This window comes from Pseudophryne corroboree, chromosome 4 (genome assembly GCF_028390025.1).
Source record: "Pseudophryne corroboree isolate aPseCor3 chromosome 4, aPseCor3.hap2, whole genome shotgun sequence".
NCBI lineage: Eukaryota > Metazoa > Chordata > Amphibia > Anura > Myobatrachidae > Pseudophryne > Pseudophryne corroboree.
The window spans coordinates 200136927-200152176 of NC_086447.1; the positions used below are offsets into that span (position 1 = coordinate 200136927).

The window sequence follows — 15250 nt, forward strand, 5'->3', positions numbered from 1 at the left end:
TAGTTAAATTAAAAGGAAAAATCAGACAGGCGGCATCTGACCAGCTAAGTCGTGCAGATGTGGCAGCACCTATTACAGGTTAGAAATGGGCAAGTTTTAGTATGTAAGAAAAAATATACTTTAAATTAGCCGGCTGTGTTCGAGTTTGAGATCTACTCAAGTTTCCCATAGTAAATTGGAGTTATGACCATCTTTTAGAAAACGATTAGGAGTAAGAAACCCCTGTGCTTTAGGAGGTCCTGCATTCACAAGAACGGGACCTGCATTCAGGAGTACCCAAGAAGCATTAGGCTGGGATTTGTTCCGCAATTGAAGTCATGGCTGGACGTTAGTGTCAGTGTATGGAGTTACTAATTAAATGCAGACTTCAGCTCCTTGAAAGCAGCTCTACGGTTTTTCTTCTCCTCTTCCTGACGCTTCCTCTCATCCTGCTCTGCTTTAATCTCTGTTTCAAACTTGCTGCCTGATGACAGAGCCTGAACCTGTGAACAGAGGACAAGAAAAAAAATAAGATTTTACTCACCGGTAAATCTATTTCTCGTAGTCCGTAGTAGATGCTGGGGACTCCGTAAGGACCATGGGGAATAGACGGGCTCCGCAGGAGACTGGGCACTCTAAGAAAGATTTAGTACTACTGGTGTGCACTGGCTCCTCCCTCTATGCCCCTCCTCCAGACCTCAGTTAAGGAAACTGTGCCCGGAAGAGCTGACATTACAAGGAAAGGATTTTGGAATCCAGGGTAAGACTCATACCAGCCACACCAATCACACCGTATAACTTGTGATAACTTACCCAGTCAACAGTATGAACAACAACAGAGGATCAACAATGGATGCCAACATAACGTAACCCTTTATTAAGCAATAACTATATACACGTATTGCAGAAAGTCCGCACTTGGGACGGGCGCCCAGCATCCACTACGGACTACGAGAAATAGATTTACCGGTGAGTAAAATCTTATTTTCTCTAACGTCCTAGTGGATGCTGGGGACTCCGTAAGGACCATGGGGATTATACCAAAGCTCCCAAACGGGCGGGAGAGTGCGGATGACTCTGCAGCACCGAATGGGCAAACACAAGGTCCTCCTCAGCCAGGGTATCAAACTTGTAGAACTTAGCAAATGTGTTTGAACCCGACCAAGTAGCTGCTCGGCAAAGCTGTAATGCCGAGACCCCTCGGGCAGCCGCCCAAGAAGAGCCCACTTTCCTTGTGGAATGGGCTTTCACTGATTTTGGATGTGGCAATCCAGCCGCAGAATGAGCCTGCTGAATCGTGCTACAGATCCAGCGAGCAATAGTTTGCTTTGAAGCAGGAGCACCCAGCTTGTTGGATGCATACAGGATAAACAGCGAGTCAGTCTTCCTGACTCCAGCCGTCCTGGCTACATAGATCTTCAAAGCCCTGACTACATCAAGCAACTTGGAATCCTCCAAGTCACGAGTAGCCGCAGGCACCACAATGGTTCAAATGAAAAGATGACACCACCTTCGGCAGAAATTGCGGACGAGTCCGTAATTCTGCCCTGTCCATATGGAAAACCAGATAGGGGCTTTTACATGACAAAGCCGCCAATTCTGACACACGCCTAGCCGAAGCTAAGGCCAATAGCATGACCACCTTCCAAGTGAGATACTTTAGCTCCACGGTCTTAAGTGGCTCAAACCAGTGGGATTTCAGGAAACCCAACACCACGTTGAGATCCCAAGGTGCCACTGGTGGCACAAAAGGGGGCTGAATATGCAGCACTCCCTTAACAAACATCTGAACTTGAGGAAGAGAAGCCAGTTCCTTTTGAAAGAAAATGGATAGGGCCGAAATCTGGACCTTTATGGACCCCAACTTCAGGCCCATAGTCACTCCAGACTGTAGGAAGTGCAGGAACCGGCCCAGCTGGAATTCCTCTGTAGGGGCCTTCCTGGCCCCACACCAGGCAACATATTTTCGCCATATACGGTGATAGTGTTTTGCTGTCACATCCTTCCTAGCCTTTATCAGCGTAGGAATAACTTCATCCGGAATGCCTTTTTCCGCTAGGATCCTGCGTTCAACCGCCATGCCGTCAAACGCAGCCGCGGTAAGTCTTGGAACAGACAGGGCCCCTGTTGCAACAGGTCCTGTCTGAGAGGCAGAGGCCATGGGTCCTCGGTGAGCATTTCTTGCAGTTCCAGGTACCAAGTCCTTCTTGGCCAATCCGGAACAATGAGTATTGTTCTCACTCCTCTTTTTCTTACGATTCTCAGCACCTTGGGTATGAGAGGAAGAGGAGGAAACACATAGACCGACTGGAACACCCACGGTGTTACCAGGGCGTCCACAGCTATTGCCTGAGGGTCTCTTGACCTGGCGCAATACCTTTGTAGCTTTTTGTTGAGACGGGACGCCATCATGTCCACCTGTGGCAGTTCCCATCGATTTGTAATCTGAGTGAAGACTTCGTGATGAAGTCCCCACTCTCCCGGGTGGAAGTCGTGCCTGCTGAGGAAGTCTGCTTCCCAGTTGTCCACTCCCGGAATGAACACTGCTGACAGTGCTTGCACGTGATTCTCCGCCCAACGAAGAATCCTGGTGGCTTCTGCCATCGCCACTCTGCTTCTTGTGCCGCCCTGGCGGTTTACATGAGCCACTGCGGTGATGTTGTCTGACTGAATCAGCACCAGTTGGTTGCGAAGCAGAGGCTCCGCTTGACTCAGGGCGTTGTATATGGCCCTTAGTTCCAGGATATTTATGTGCAGACAAGCCTCCTGACTTGTCCACAACCCTTGGAAGTTTCTTCCCTGAGTGACTGCCCCCCATCCTCGGAGGCTCGCATCCGTGGTCACCAGGACCCAGTCCTGTATGCCGAACCTGCGGCCCTCGAGAAGGTGAGCACTCTGCAGCCACCACAGAAGAGACGCCCTGGCCCTCGGGGACAGGGTGATCAGCCGATGCATCTGAAGATGCGATCCGGACCACTTGTCCAACAGATCCCACTGAAAGATCCTCGCATGGAACCTGCCGAAGGGAATGGCTTCGTATGATGCCACCATCTTTCCCAGGACTCGCGTGCAGCGATGTACCGACACCTGTTTCGGTTTTAAGAGGTCTCTGACTAGAGTCACAAGCTCTTGAGCCTTCTCCGCCGGGAGAAACACCTTCTTCTGGTCCGTGTCCGGAATCATGCCCAGATAAGGCAGACGCGTAGTAGGAATCAGCTGCGACTTTGGAATATTCAGAATCCAGCCGTGCTGTTGCAACACTTCCTGAGAGTGTGCTACGCTGATTAGCAACTGCTCTCTGGACCTCGCCTTTATGAGGAGATTGTCCAAGTATGGGATAATTGTGATTTCTTGCTTTCGAAGGAGCACCATCATTTCTGCCATTACCTTGGTAAATATTCTCGGTGCCGTGGAGAGCCCAAACAGCAACGTCTGGAATTGGTAATGACAGTCCTGTACCACAAATCTGAGGTACTCCTGATGAGGTGGATAAATGGGGACATGCAAGTAAGCATCCTTGATGTCCAGAGACACCATAAAATCCCCCTCTTCCAGGCTTGCAATGACCGCTCTGAGCGATTCCATTTTGAACTTGAATCTTTTCAGATAAATGTTCAGGGATTTTAAATTCAATATGGGTCTGACCGAACCGTCCGGTTTCGGTACCACAAACATTGTGGAATAGTATCCTCTTCCTTGTTGAAGGAGGGGAACCTTTACCACCACCTGCTGGAGATATAACTTGTGAATGCCGCTAACACTACTTCCCTTTCTATGGGGGAAGCTGGCAGGGCCGATTTGAGGTAACGGTGAGGAGGCATCACTTCGAATTCCAGCTTGTATCCCTGAGACACAATCTGTATAGCCCAGGGATCCACCTGTGAGCGAACCCAATGGTGGCTGAAATTTCGGAGACGCGCCCCCACCGCTCCTGGCTCCTGTGGAGCCCCAGCGTCATGCGGTGGATTTAGTGGAAGCCGAGGAGGACTTCTGTTCCTGGGAACTAGCTGTATGGTGCAGCTTCTTTCCTCTACCCCTGCCTCTGGCAAGAAAGGACGCACCTCTGACCTTCTTGCTTCTCTGTGATCGAAAGGACTGCATTTGGTAATACGTGCTTTCTTAGGCTGTGAGGGAATATATGGCAAAAAGTTTGACTTCCCAGCCGTAGCTGTGGAAACTAGGTCCGAGAGACCGCCCCCAAACAATTCCTCACCCTTGTAAGGTAACACCTCCATGTGCTTTTTGGAGTCGGCATCACCTGTCCATTGCCGAGTCCACAGGACCCTTCTGGCAGAAATTTACATTGCATTTATTCTAGAGCCCAATAGGCAAATGTCCCTCTGGGCATCCCTCATATATAGGACAGCGTCTTTTATATGCCCCAGGGTCAGTAAAATGGTATCCTTGTCTAAGGTATCCATTTCCTCAGACAGATTATCTGTCCATGCTGCTACAGCACTACACATCCAGGCCGACGCAATTGCTGGCCTCAGTATAGTACCTGAGTGTGTATAAACAGACTTCAGGATACTTTCCTGCTACCTATCTGCAGGATCCTTTAGGGCGGCCGTATCCTGTGATGGCAGGGCCACCTTTTTAGATAAGCATGTCAGAGCTTTATCTACCCTAGGGGAGGATTCCCAGCGCATCCTGTCCGTTGGCGGGAAAGGGTACGCCATAAGTAACCTTTTGGAAATCAGCACTTTCTTATCGGGGGAATCCCACGCTGTTTCACATAATTCATTTAACTCATGTGAAGGGGGAAAAGTCACCTCTTGCTTTTTCTCCCCATACATATACACCCTTTTGTCAGGGACAGGGTTTACCTCTGATATGTGCAATACATCCTTCATTGCTATAATCATGTAGCGGATGGCTTTAGCCATTTTAGGCTGCAATTTTGCATCATCGTCATCGACACTGGAGTCAGAATCCGTGTCAACCATTTTGGATAGTGGGCGCTTCTGAGACCCTGACGGCCTCTGCACTGTAGGATCAGGCATGGGCTGAGACCCCGACTGTCCCAAGGCATCAGCTTTATCCAACCTTTTATGTAAGGAGTTTACATTATCATTTAACACCTTCCACATATCCATCCAATCAGGTGTCGGCGCCGTCGGCGGAGACACGTCATTCATCTGTACTTGCTCTGCCTCCACATAGCCCTCTTCATCAAACATGTCAACACACGCGTACCGACACACCACACACACAGGGGATGCTCTGTATGAGGACAGGACCCCCACAAGGCCTTTTGGAGAGACAGAGAGAGTATGCCAGCACACACCCCAGCGCTATATGACCCAGGAATCACACAGTAACTTAGTGTTTACCCAGTAGCTGCTGTATATATATTAAATGCGCTAAATTTATGTGCCCCCAATCTCTTTTTACCCTTTCTACCGTGAGTCTGCAGGGGAGAGCCTGGGGAGCTTCCTCTCAGCGGAGCTGTGGAGAGAAAATGGCGCTGGTGAGTGCTGAGGAAGAAGGCCCCGCCCCCTCAGCGGCGGGCTTCTGTCCCGCGATTTTGTGTAAAATTAATGGCGGGGGCTCATGCATATAACAGTGTCCAACTGTATATATGCTGCTTTTGCCAGGAGGTATCTAATTGCTGCCCAGGGCGCCCCCCCCTGCGCCCTGGACCCTACAGTGACCGGAGTGTGTGGGTTAGTGTGGGCGCAATGGCGCACAGCTGCAGTGCTGTGCGCTACCTCATATGAAGACAAGAGTCTTCTGCCGCCGATTTTGACGTCTTCTTTCTTCAACCCGCCGGCTTCTGACTTCTGGCTCTGCGAGGGGGACGGCGGCGCGGCTCCGGGAACGGACGACAAGGTCAGGTCCTGTGTTCGATCCCTCTGGAGCTAATGGTGTTCAGTAGCCTAAGAAGCGCAACCTAGCCGCAGTTAGTAGGTTTGCTTCTCTCCCCTCAGTCCCACGTAGCAGAGAGTCTGTTGCCAGCAGAAGCTCTCTGAAAATAAAAAACCTAACTAAAATACTTTCTTATTAGCAAGCTCAGGAGAGCTCACTAAAATGCACCCAGCTCTGTCCGGGCACAGATTCTAACTGAGGTCTGGAGGAGGGGCATAGAGGGAGGAGCCAGTGCACACCAGTAGTACTAAATCTTTCTTAGAGTGCCCAGTCTCCTGCGGAGCCCGTCTATTCCCCATGGTCCTTACGGAGTCCCCAGCATTCACTAGGATGTTAGAGAAAAAGTGTGAGTAGATCAATAAAGTGATCTAAGGGTGACTAGAGGGAGTGTAGCCCTCAATGGCGCCCATAGGTGAATGGGGCCTGGCAATATCCACTCCCTCCCAAGGTCACTGCTAAGTTCTAAAAGAGTACAGTGCAGAACACAGCTCTGGTATGAGTCTTGGCCATGCACTGCTCTGCCTGTGGATTTAAGGGTAAAGTGTACAGCGTAGAATAATTTGACCAACTTACAGGGGCATATTCAATTAGGCGCTGCGCTTACCATGGGGATATAGTCTTGAGCTTTAACGCCTGGAGCCACTGAACTGTAAGCCCATTTGCTCCCATGATGAACCCAAAGCTAACGTGTTAACCCGTAGGTTCAGGGTTAAGTACCCGGTGCTATCGGTTTAAGCCCTAATTACCGTGGATGTTTGCAGAAATCGCTGCGCTAATTGATTATGTATAAAAAAATAATAATCTTCCCTTCGCTAAAACAATGGTAAAATTGCAAATGGCTCTGTAATGTAATATTCGCCAGTATCCAGAGTACACCACACTGACAAAAAAGGCTTACTTGCATGTTCACATAACTGTACCTACCATCCAATTCCATCTACATGTCCTCACTAAACTAAGCCTACCTGCAAGAACCTCATTCCCACCCAGTTACCCCTTCAGCTGCAAGTGGAGATGGATTGCGCAAAGTACAGCTCTGAATCATTGGTAGATGCGTATGCTCAGCTCTGGCTCAGTGCGAAAACACCACCAGCCCTTACGTGTGCATTTCATTTTCTTAATAGCTTTTCAGTAATGCCCATATTTACAGATCTATATATAGGTTACGATAATTATCCATCATATTATGTAAGGTTAACTAGTTACTGTGGTGCAAACTCCTAAAGTGAATATTAGTGCACTTAGTGGACCCTCTGAGGAGATTAAGTGAAGCAGCAACCATTGCACATGATCACAGTGATGGATAATCATTAGCGATTACCATGTAGAACAGCGGTTCCCAACCTTTTTTCTCTCCTGTACCCCTTGATTAGGCTTTTCATTTACGAGTACTCCCTTGTCTCATAAATCTCCCCCCAACCATCCGTCCTCGCCAGAAAAGTTTGTTTTTGTTAGGTATAAATATATATATATTCAATTCCACAGAATTCACAATGCTGAGTGATTAAAATTCTTTCAATTACCTCAGAGTCCTGACTCCTGCCGCCCTGGTCCCTGCCTGCCCCCGCCAGCAAGAAGAAAACAAGACACGGCGGTGACAGAGATGCTGCGAACTATGCAACATACCCAGCCAGCCCCCAGGGTACTCTCTGCGCCAGCTGTGGGAGCGTGATTACATCACAGTCACGCTCCCAGCAGGCCGGCAAATGGAGGCAGTGTTTGGCGCCACAGGACTGCCTGGTGTCCTCCAAGCGCAACAGCGCATGCGCCGGTGGACGCTGGAGACTACTGCCATTACCGGCTTTGCTTTTAAGTACCCCCCAAGTAGTCCGCAGCGTACCCCCAGGGGTACACGTACCACAGGTTGGGAAACACTGATGTAGAAGATGAAACATGTGACTTCTTCACAACATGTTGCATGTAGCTACTATCAGCAGAGTAACTAGTGACCAAGCTGAATGGGCAGATAAATTATCTACCCACAGAAATGTGTGGTTAGCTGTCTATTTGCTTTCCTGATTTGTAGCCACAAGCCCTGTAAGATTAGGTGAAGGGAAAAAAAAATAAATTATGTGTAAAATATCTGCTATTATGTTTATAATCATTCTGGCTGATTTACTTTTAAAACCATTAAAACTGTATAAACATAACAGGGTCTGCTAGTTTCAAAAAGACAGAAAACAGACAAGCTTTAAGTAATACTCTACGCTTGTACTAAACTCCAAATGCCTTATTCGCAATAGGGATCCAAAGGAGCGATTTGCTATAGCTCTTCTTCCTCCTGCGTTGTGTATTCCTCTGCGTCCATACAATAGGCGGGATGGATGATGCATCGCACTGTGAATGTGATGCATCCCGCCACTCACTGCATGCATATCTGCGTTTACTAATATTACTAATGAATATTTCAGCAAAGGACAGCTTCCTCTGTGAGAGCGCTCCTTTGTGGTATGGGCACTTCAGAGTTTAGGACCCAGAAATCCATCTGCACATGCGTTGTATGATGTACGTGCCGCGGGGGGTACTGGGAGGGTTTCGATTGGGTCCCTCTCAGAGGGCAATGCAATAGAAGTCTATAGGCTTCTATAGGGTGATGCCCCACTGCATCCAAGCTCCGGAACAGATTGCATTCCGGAGCTTAGTGCATATGTTGTAAGTGGCCAGACCTCCAAAAAAATAGATTTTTGGAGGTTTGCCCGCATTTTTAGCATTGATGCAACCCGCCCTCCCAGCTTCCATGTAGTGTGCATTCTAAGGAAACCCACTCCTGATAGGGATTGTCACCGCTTGGATCCTCCATTGCTTATGCAGACATCTGTCTTGCAATCAACAAAGCAGGTTACCATTGTGTCTTCCAATCACTACATTGTAAGTCATAATGGAGACCCTATGTTCCAACACTCGGGTAAAATGCACTGCCATTCCTGTTAGCCGGTACTGATGAAGGATTCATCCACAAAAGCCTAATATGATGTAGCATAGGCAGCAAGGGATCTTTTGATCCCTATGTCAGGGGTAGCCAATCTCTATCCTCAAAGTCCCCTAACAGTTCATGTATTCCAGACCATCTGTGGATCTTTTAAAATGTGTCAACTAGCAATGACTGGACGCCACTGCCCAAAGCCACATGGACAGCAATAAAACATGGCATAGAAGCCACCATGAGAAATTGGTCTATGCAACATTTTCTTGCGGTTACTTTCATGCCATACATTCCATTGCTGCATTTCTTGTGGCAGAGCCCATCGCTTTGTTCCCGTCCTGTTAGCCCATTACACAGCCTTTTATCTTCCCAGCTTACCTTGGCCTCAAAAAAGTTCTTGGCGCCCTTTACTCCCTCAGTTGACACATCAATTTCACAGAGTTTGGCCAGCGACATCAGCCCACTGTCCTCCTCCAGCTCCCCTGCTGCTGCCTTGCGGAAAATCAGTAGGAACTGAATGGAAAAAGGTGGTAAAAAAAACAAAATTCAGTTAAATTCAACTAAAAATAATTACTATAAAAATCAGCTTGCCTCCTTTAAAAACATCACAATGCACTGCCATATACATTAATATTTAACACCATTGTAATAAAAGGAAACATCAGTGGAATGATAGTCTTGCTGCCACAATGAGGCTCTAATTACAGCAGGTGGAGAAGCATGCACACCACATGCAGTACACCCTGATGTCAACGATTATGTAGTATCGCTGTGCCGAAATCTTTCCTGTTTGCATGAGCAGAGGCCTGCGCTAATGACTAACCAAGAGAGAAATGAACTGCAGGAGCAGAAAGCCCTTGTCCATTCCTTCAGAGGAATCTAGTTTGGAATGTATGTCATAGAGCAATGCACCCCCTCTCCCAGACTGGCCACCCTGCTACAATCACCCAACATGGACTGGGACTTCAAATGCTTATTTTAATTTATGACGGAGGCAGGAACGGATTAGGGCATAATATAAGAAGAATACTTGTTCTGTATATGTTATCACTAACCTTTAATGGCGTGTAAAAGCTCTTTTAAGAGCTATAGATAAAATAAACACTATTCCTAAAGATCCTGCTCTATTTCTGCACCTATGTCTGCATTCCTGGGACCTACAGATAAGAAACTACCCTGAAATTCATTCTTTGGCTGTCATCACTCTGTATGTTACCCTGCAGTTATGATCCAGCCGGAGTCACCATACAAAAGGTTGTACAGCAGCTCCACAAAGCACTCAGAAGTGAGCTGTTCTAGGTGCAAGTGATCGGGTCTGTTGCTCTCCTACAACTGGGGCCACTACGGTGGCATGCAGTCTGGCGGAAAGTGGATCCCCAAGACAAAATCAGTAAAAATCCCTCCACATGAATGAACCCAGCCCATCACAGATGGGGTGAAAAAAAAAAAAAAAAAAAAAAAAAGTTTGCAGAACTTTCCCTATAACTGTAAGCGGCTAGATATTGCCCACTTTTGGGATGATTCCCCTAATAAGATACGCTGACACAGACTTCCTGCTGTTTTTGGCCAGTTACCGTAAAAAGAGAATGCGATTGTCAAAGTAACACCAGACCCCTCCTTGGTCTCAAACCAAATACTTTAATTAGCAAGCCACATCCTGTATAACAGAACACCTAAAAAAATGTTTAAAAAGCTGCGACCATCACACATGAGAAATAGATCAGTACACTGTAAATTTACATACACTGTATAAATAAAACATTTCCCACACTCTGTGGGGGACCCAGCCATTACAGTACAGTAATATAATTCACCTCTCAATCCACCCTCCCATAACAGTACAGCTATTTGCTGGTCCACGGCTCCCTGCTTAATGTAACATGCTATTCTAGAAACAGATATTGCTCTCCGTACCTTTCCATGTAGCAAACACAATGCTAGACAAATCACGGCACGTAAGAGGGTGCAAGGTGTCCCGCTAACAACCCCCTCTTCCCCCCTTCCTTTCCCATGCTGGAACTGATCTCAGGCAGCCTGCATCCATTATCAATAGGTACACAGTCCTGAGTGCCCAATACTGAGGGCCCATTGTGTGCAAAGATCTTCCCACACATCTCACCTTGCAGCATCATCAGCAGGACACTGCCAAGGCTAAGGAACAGTCACCCATTCTCCAAAGAGGGGAGCATGGGTGTCTGCCTTTTGTGAACAATCAGCCCTACCTAGTTATCTAAAGCCAACACAAAAACTATCTTCCAGGCATACTTTACGGAGTACCACGTGTATTTAAGAACATCACACGTGATTTTGCTCCGTGTACTGCAATCACCATTGCAAAAGTGCTTGCTGAACATGATTATATTGTAATGTTTCATATTTGAAATAGTGCACTGTAATGAATATTAAACTATAACAAAAATGAAGTAGGTGATGAAAAGGACATTAAAGCACCGGGAATCATGAATAGCACTGTGCACTTGTAAAATACTGAAATATAGGTGCACAGTCACTGTCAAAACTTGAAAACCTGCTACTGTCCCTGACAATTATGGAGAGTATGTCAGAAAGTGTTATGCACGTCCAGAAATCACACGATTCCCTTTAGGTGTACACTTACACTGGACATAAACATGCTGCTCAGTTTTTGGTATGGTTCTCTCTCTGGTGGTCTCACGTTTGTAATCCAGTAGAAGTACTTCATGTGGAATTAACCACTATGGAGACTGCCAATTGCAAACAAGGATTCAAACACATATGGAATTGGTACTTCGTAAAGAAGATAAAGTTACTTTATTGATGTTGTAACACTGGCATTGCCTTTTTCTATGCGGTTTTCAGTCGGGGCATTTGAAGTGCCCATGTCATCTTTGTATACTGAAGGCAGCCATTTTGTTGGGTGAACCAATATTCAGCCAATCAACATGATAGGAAATAATGACACACAATACATTTCTCTACCACATGCTTCATGCTCACCAGAGGCATACTCCACTTAAGCAAAGAATAACCTACTAAACATGATGGGGATATCCCCAAATTCTTATTTAATTTCCTCAAACGGGTTCAGTATGATTTACTGTCAGACACAATACCGACGGTCATAATCCCGACAGCCATTGGCCTACAGTCAAAATACCAACACGGTCAAAATACTGACATTATTATGCCGACATGTTCAAAGGGCAGACATAGTAAGAAAACAGACAGGTCAAAATTCTGACACGAGTTTTTCTGGGGGGGGAGGTTTGTGTCAACGTCGACATAGGTAGACATGGACACAGTCTAAGTGTACAGCATACGCTTGCCATGCTGCGCTCGGCACATTATTATATTCCCCCTCCAGATCCACTGGGATTGTAAAGTATGAACAAGTCTGTTTTTGGACAAAAATTCCTTTAAAACCCATGTTGGCATTTCAAATCTCGGTATTCTAACTATGTCGGCATTTTTAACATGTCGGCATAATGCATGTCAGTATTTTGACTGTCGGGATTATGACCGTCGGTATTGTGTCCGCCGATAAATCAACTGCTACCCTCTCAAACTAGCTATTGGAAGGGTGAGTGTCATTATTACCACTGGTCTTGAAAAAAAAAATCTATGTAGGATATAATACAATAACCACTCTATAGGTAGCCTGAAGGAAGTAGAACTCTGCCCTGTACAACACACACTGTGCTCTGGCACAAGCTCAAAGCCAGTTAAAATAAATAAGAACCTGAGAGTTAACACTGTACACTGTAGGGAAACGTTCTCTAGAATAGGGTATGGCTGTGCTGTATACACACGCAGCACAGGCACGCATGTCACAAAATACACTTTGCTCTGATATGGGGGTGGTTTTACCAGCTCAACATGTTTATGTATTCGAATCTGGATTAATAATAAAAGTAAAGTTTATTTATTGATCCAATGACTTGAGATATGGAAGAGTCTGTCAAAGAAAAATCAGAAAGGGAGACCTACCTGATAAGGCACCCAGGACTGAAACCCATCTAGCAGAGGCAATAGCCAGCAAAAACAAAACCTTAAGCGTAAGCCATTTAAGGTCCACAGACTCAAGGGGTTCAAACGGAGACTCTTGTAGGGCATCCAGAACAACCGACAAATCCCAAGGAGCCACAGGAGGAACATAGGGAGGTTGAATCCGTAAAACACCCAGAGTGAAGGTATGAACGTCAGTCGCAATTTTTCTCTGAAACCACACCAACAAGGTTGAAACATGAACCTTGAGGGAGATCAGACGAAGGCCTGAGTCCAGGCCCTGTTGCAGAAACGCCAGGAGTTTGGCAGTACTGAACTTGTATGCATTAAAATTCTTAGTCGCACACCAGGTGAAGTAAGAATTCCAAACCCTATAATAAATCCGAGCCGAAGCTGGTTTATGGGCTTTCAACATCGTTTGAATGACCGTCTCAGAAAAACCTTTGGCCCTCAGAACTGAAGCTTCAAGAGCCACGCCGTCAAAGCCAGCCGGGTCAAATCCTGGTAAACACAGGGGCCCTGAACGAGGAGGTCTGGGCGTTGAGGAAGTAGAAGAGGACGCTCTATCGAGAGACCCTGTAGGTCTGAGAACCAATGCAGTCTGTGCCATGCTGGAGTGATCAGAACTAGGATTCCTCCTTCTTGCTTGAACTTCCTTATTACCCTGGGCAGGAGTGACACCAGAGGGAACACGTACGGCAGCCGAAAGTTCCATGGAATTGCCAGTGCGTCCACGAACGCTGCTTGAGGATCCCTTGTCCTTGCTCCGAAGACCGGAACCTTGTGATTGTGTCGAGACGCCATCAGGTCTACATTTGTCCACTAGGAGTTGAAACACTTCCAGATGAGGCTCCACTCTCCAGCGTGTGCATCCTGACGACTGAGTAAGTCCGCTTCCCAGTCGAGGACCCCAGGAATGAACACTGCCGATATGGCTGGCAGATGGTGTTCCGCCCATTGAAGAATCTTTGACACTTCCAACAATGCCATGCGGCTTCGAGTGCCGCCTTGATGATTTATATATGCCACCGTGGTGGCGTTGTCAGACTCTACTTGAACAGGCCTGTTCTGTACCAGAGGCAGGGCCAGTTTCAAAGCATTGAACACTGCCCGTAATTCCAGAATAATTATCGGGAGAAGAGATTCCTCCCTGGTCCACTGACCCTGAAGACAGTGTTGCTCCAACACCGCACCCCAACCCCGCAGACTGGCATCCGTCGTTAGGAGGACCCAGCTGGAGATCCAGAAGGGACGACCCCTGCTCAATTGTTGGTCCTGTAGCCACCAGCTCAATGACAGATGAACTACCGGAGTCAGGGAAATCATTTGAGACCTTATCCGGTGAGGCAGGCAGTCCCACTTGGCAAGGATTAGCTTCTGCAGAGGCCGAGAGTGAAATTGAGCACACTCTACCATGTCGAAAGCAGACACCATGAGGCCTAGTACTTGCTTTAGCCTGTTGGTGCCTCGAACGAGAAAGGAAGCATCTTATCCTGTCCTGAAGTTTCAGGAACTTCTCTTGGGACAAGAACAACCGTTGGTTGTGTGTGTCCAACAATGCCCCCAGGTGCACCATGCTCTGAGCAGGGACCAAGGAGGATTTCTTCCAGTTGATGAGTCACCCGTGGGCTTGCAGGAATTGGACCGTCAGTTCCAGATGACGTAGAACCTCTGAGGAGTTCACCAGGATCAACAAGTCGTCCAGATACGGCAGGATCCTGATACCCTGACGGCGGAGCAGAGCCGTCATAACCGCCATGACCTTGGTGAAGATTTGCGGAGCCGTGGTCAGTCCAAAAGGCAAGGCCTGGAAGTGATAATGTAGGTTGCCAATAGCAAACCGCAGGTATTGCTGATCCGATATGGCAATAGGTATATGTAGGTAAGCATCCTGTATGTCCAGGCATACCATATAGTCCATGGGCTCCAAGGCCAGAACAATAGAGCGAAGAGTTTCCATACGGAACTTGGAAACCTTCACAAACTTGTTCAGAGACTTGAGGTTGAGAATGGGCCAGGATGAACCATTCGGTTTCGGAACTAGGAACAGCGTTGAATAGTACCCCCTGCCTCTCTGAGCCAGAGGCACCGGCACTACCACTCCTGTGTCCAGGAGGGATTGTACCACCAAATGGGAGAGTTTTTGCTTTTACAGGATCCGAAGGGATATTTGTCGAGCAAAACTGGCGAGGGGGACGCTTCTTGAAAGAGATGGCGTATCAGTGAGTGACGACTTTCTTTACCCAGGCGTCTGAAGTGGTCTGTAACCATACCTTGGCAAACCGTAGAAGTCGGCCTCCCCACCCTGGGATCCCCAGAGGGAGGCCCGCCCCATCATGCAGCAGGCTGACGGGCAGCCCAGGAACGTTTAGGTTTGGGCTTAGAGGTTTTGGAAGTGCGAGCCTGTTTCGGGTACGCATGACTCTTTGCTTTACTTGGAGGTCGAAAGGAACGAAACGTGATACTTTTAGCCTTCTGAACTGAAGGATTAGTACT

General features: G+C 47.4%; 1 protein-coding gene across 1 annotated transcript in view; it reads right to left on the bottom strand.

Moving 5' to 3' along the window:
* Positions 1-260: 260 nt before the first annotated feature.
* Positions 261-15250, bottom strand: part of EFHD1 (EF-hand domain family member D1) — a 28091-nt gene continuing 13101 nt past the window's right edge. The window contains exons 3-4 of the mRNA XM_063915751.1: positions 9149-9283; positions 261-482 (exon numbers count right to left, since the gene is read on the bottom strand). Of these exons, the coding sequence (XP_063771821.1) occupies positions 351-482; positions 9149-9283 (267 nt within the window). The 3' untranslated portion in view covers positions 261-350. The remainder of the gene's footprint in view (positions 483-9148; positions 9284-15250) is intronic.